This window comes from Mus pahari, chromosome 10 (assembly GCF_900095145.1).
Source record: "Mus pahari chromosome 10, PAHARI_EIJ_v1.1, whole genome shotgun sequence".
NCBI lineage: Eukaryota > Metazoa > Chordata > Mammalia > Rodentia > Muridae > Mus > Mus pahari.
Window position 1 is genome coordinate 51,369,373 of NC_034599.1, and position 4,415 is coordinate 51,373,787.

Genomic DNA, 4,415 nt, shown 5'->3' on the forward strand with positions numbered 1-4,415 from the left:
GAAAGGAAAGGAAAGGAAAGGAAAGGAAAGGAAAGGAAAGGAAAGGAAAGGAAAGGAAAGGAAAGGAAAGGAAAGGAAAGGAAAGGAAAGATTTTCAGTGAGACATATTATAGATTGTCCATACTTACTAAACTCATCCAGACATTCAGATTCACTGGTGATTTAGAATTTTGTCCACTTCTATTTTAATATAACCCATTGCTTACCATTAAACCTAATTTGATACTCAGAACCACGTGGGTGGTCAAGTGACAAAGCCTAAGGAGAGCCCGCCCTTCTAGCCTGTCTGCCTTGTATTTATCTATGCTCTGATGGGAAGGAAAACAACGCCAGCATTCCCACTACAGTGCCGTCCACCAGGGCCCAGGTGCTGAAAACAGGAGCCTGTGGGGACATTTGTCACCCAAACCAACACAGAATATAAAGATAAGCTTCCTGTCTTCGAGGGCTAAAATTGTCTCCTAGGCAATTAAACTGTCTGTGGAGCAAACTACATTAGTGTCATGGTTTTTTATCTGCATGGATTTGTTAAATGTCATAAGCTGAACTGGATGGGAAAGTTTTCTTACTGTGTCTTCTTATCTCACTTCAGGAAGTGGAGAAATACCAACAGTGGACACCATTGACTCATACATGAACAGATTGCATAGTATAATTTTAGCTAATCCCCAAGACAACGAAAACTTCATAGCTACAGTCCGAGAGGTTGTGAACAGGCTTGATCGTTAAGCGCTGGTGAGTGCTCACCCATAGGACACTTAGTACAGGCCCTTCAGTCTTCAGAAGTGGGGTGTCCTCAGACCATCAAGACTGCTAAAACCTGGAGCTCCACTCAGTAACTGAGGGGAGGTTTGACTCAGATTCCTGCTCTGTAATTGCTAGAATTCTTTCTCAATGATATTAAAAACAGACTTGAGGTGGTTTCTTAGACATGTGTTGGGCTTGTTTAATGGAAGCAACTTGATTTTTGTTGTTGGAACTCAATTCTAGTTGTGCCCCTACTGGTTTCCAACGGGTCTTAAAGACTCTGTGGGAAAGTTTAAGAGAAATCACCCACAAAACTGTTTTCAGAACAAAATAAATAGCATTCACCTGTTAATCTGTCTCTTCCCTCATGAGTAGTGCTCATTATAAATAGCTAATGGGAACTTGTATAGTTAATCCTGTATATATAAGAAGTGTTCTTATTCCATTCAGTAGCAGTGTGGTCATTGTATGTTAAATGCTGACATAAACTAAGCTTCAGTGAAGCAATTGATGTCTTCATTTTAAAGGTTTAAAGAAAAAGCCAGTCATAGTAGCGCATAGCCTTGTGAGGCTGAGGCAAGAGGATTGTGAGTCCAAGACCAGCATGAGGCTAGCACCAGTAAGATAAATAAAAGGGTATAGAATGGTAGCTCAGCTGTTAAGTGTTCTGAGGTTTCCTCTCAAAACCCACATAAAAGCCAGCTGAGGTGATGCACCTTTACCTCACGGAGGAGGAGGAGGAGGAAGAGGAGGAGGAGGAGGAGGAGGTGGAGGAGGAGGAGAAGGAGACGACAGTGGCTCCTAGACAGTGGCTCCTAGTACTACTCCTAGAGTAGTACTGACTACTCTTCCAGAGATCCTGAGTTCAAATCCCAGCAACCACATGGTAGCTCACAACCATCTGTAATGAGATTTGAAGCCCTCTTCTGGTGTGTCTGAAGACAGCTACAGTGTATTTAAATAGAATAAATAAATCTTTAAACCAAAAAAATTAAAGAAGACTGAGGAGATGACTCATCAGTTAAGAACAGTTGCTGTTCTTCCAGAGGGTCCTAGCACCCACACATAGCAGCTCACAACTGCCTGTAACTCCAGCTCCAAGAGATCTCATGCCCTCCTCTGGCCTCTGTGGACACCTGCCCTCACATGTACATCACACACATGAATGAATGAATGAATGAATGAATGAATGAATGAATGAAAAGAAAGACAGCAAATGAATAGCAACAAGTGTTACATTCTTTGAGAGGAGATGGGCAGAAAGTACATTTCCAAAAGAGAACTGCCCACAAAGACTTTTTGGTAACAGACAGTCATCAGATATTATTTCTCTTTAAGACAGCTTCTCACTGTTTAGCCCTGGCTGGCTCAGGACTTACAATGTAAATTATGCTGGCCTCAAATTCATAGAGATCCTCCTGCCTCTCCTTCCCAGACACTGGGATTAAAGGTGCCTTGTACTGCCACATCTGGCCAGACAACAATCTTAAATGAAAGCAGGGTTTGGTCACTGTAATTCCTAGAGATAGGGTAAAATGCAGCCCTACAGTCTGTTGATTAAATTGTTTCTTACCTAAGACATATAATCTGGGTGGAAATCTTAGAGCTGGACCACATTAGTGATAAAGCCATGTATTAAACACAAGTGATGTCTGGAAAGATGGCTCAGTGGTTAAGAGCACTGGCTTCTTTTTCAGAAGACCCAAGTTCAATTCCCAGCTCCACATGGCACCTCACAACTGTCTATGACTCCAGGGGAACCTCCACCCTCACACAGAAAGACATGCAGGTAAAACAACAACGTCCATGAAATAAGACAAATAAAACACTTACTCACACACCAATGAGTAGCAGAATGCTCCTAAGGAGTAGTGTGTGTTTGAACCTCTGTCCTCCAAGTAGAGGAGCACCCTCATCCATATGACCTGGACTCTAACTTGGTTTAGAGTTTGAGCAACACATTTGAGAACACATTAGGCCCATACTTCTCGATCTAATGAGGCAGCATTTGCTAGCAGACACAAAGACAATATAGTATTTATCCTTCTTGCTTGAGCCTTTGGGTGGTGACCATGCAAGGCTATTCATTATTCTTTAGTTTTGGCCATGCTTAAATGAGGACAAGATTATTATCCTTGTAACGAGCAGCCAGATGGGATGGACTGTACTTCTAAGAGACGACTGGACTCCCTAGAGAATGGAGACGCAGCATCGGTGCCGCCACTTATGAAGGGAACAGCTTGTAAATCTAGGCCTGGGATTCTCAGGAGCTCATCTTCCTTCTCACACAGTGTTTTCAATTAGCACTCTTGTAGGCTTAAAAAGAGAGAGCTGGGAGACTCAGCATGGAAGACTGTGAGAGAAATCGGTAATTGATAACATGGAGTCCCCTCACCTAAGGAGAGGGCAATGAATTCACGTATGGAGCCAAAAGTGGCTTTGTACTTTGAGCATATGCCAGGAAGACTTTCCTAAAGCTGTCTACCAGAAGGCCATAAACTGTAGTGGCTGTTTGCTGGAGAATCTTTGAAAAACCTAAGCCATTACCAGTCTCCTTGGTTTTTAACCAAAAGTATTTTGTCCTTGAAAAAAAAAAAATGTCTGAAACCGTTCTATTACCACAGATCTTACAGTTTCCAACGCAAACATAACCAAGCCCCCACTCCCAGCTGTCAAATGGAACAATTAAGAAGACCGTGATTAATACTAGCTTGGTCTCATTATACAAATATGTATAGACAGACAGCTAGGCCTGATGTCCCCAGCACTCGTGGTGCAATTAATTACTCTGACACCAGCTTGGCAAAGGCTTCATTCTACTGTCAGGAGCCAGTGACTAAAGTGAGCCTTGTAGACCACAAGTTTACAAGTTTTAAAGGAGCATATCAGAGCTGGAAAAGGCCTTTAGAAATCTGTGTGTGTGTGTGTGTGTGTGTGTGTGTGTGTGTGTGTGTGTGTGTCCCAAAGAGGTAAGATGTAGCATTTGAAGATGCCGGGGCCAAACGTGATTGTGTCAACTGTCATTCAAGGGCCTCCGAAGCATAGCCTTGATATGACAGGGTGGTAGCAGAGCTAAGGTTCTCAAACTTACAACAAAGCATTAAGGTGAATACAGCGATTATGATCTTGGTGACTTTTGCCCAGCCATTTTAATTTATTTTTATAGATAGACATTGGAAGAATTACCCCAACTGTCACCTTTCTTGGGGCTAACTAGCATCTAGAGACACAAATGGAACTAGGAGGGTATTTATGTTGAGATGTGATCACCCGTGACTATCATAGTCCGTGTATTGCCCAGTTTCTATTAAATCACAGAGTTTGGCTATTTGAAGATTAGAGATTATTATTTTTGTTATCTTTATTACATTTTATTCATTGTATCTGTCTGTCTGTCTGTCTTTGTCTATGCACATGGACATGGCACAATGTGGGTATGGAGATTACAAAACAACTTCCAGGAGTTGGTTCTCTTCTCCCACTCTGTAGGTCTCAGAGACTGAACTCAGGTCATTAGGAGTGGTGGGCAGCTTCTTTACCCACTGAGCCATCTTGCTGGTCTAGTGACTATTTTTAATCAGTAAGAAAATGGTTGCAGGGCGCTGGTGGCGCATGCCTTTAATCCCAGCACTTGGGAGGCAGAGGCAGGCAGATTTCTGAGTTCGAGG

General features: G+C 42.6%; 1 protein-coding gene across 2 annotated transcripts in view; it reads left to right on the top strand.

The window, feature by feature from the left end:
• Window positions 1–4,415, top strand: part of Hmg20a (high mobility group 20A) — a 71,064-nt gene that overhangs the window by 63,697 nt on the left and 2,952 nt on the right. For both annotated transcript variants that reach the window (XM_021206906.2, XM_029543087.1), the window contains exon 9: window positions 593–735. In XM_021206906.2, the coding sequence (XP_021062565.1) occupies window positions 593–729 (137 nt within the window). In that variant the 3' untranslated portion in view covers window positions 730–735. The remainder of the gene's footprint in view (window positions 1–592; window positions 736–4,415) is intronic.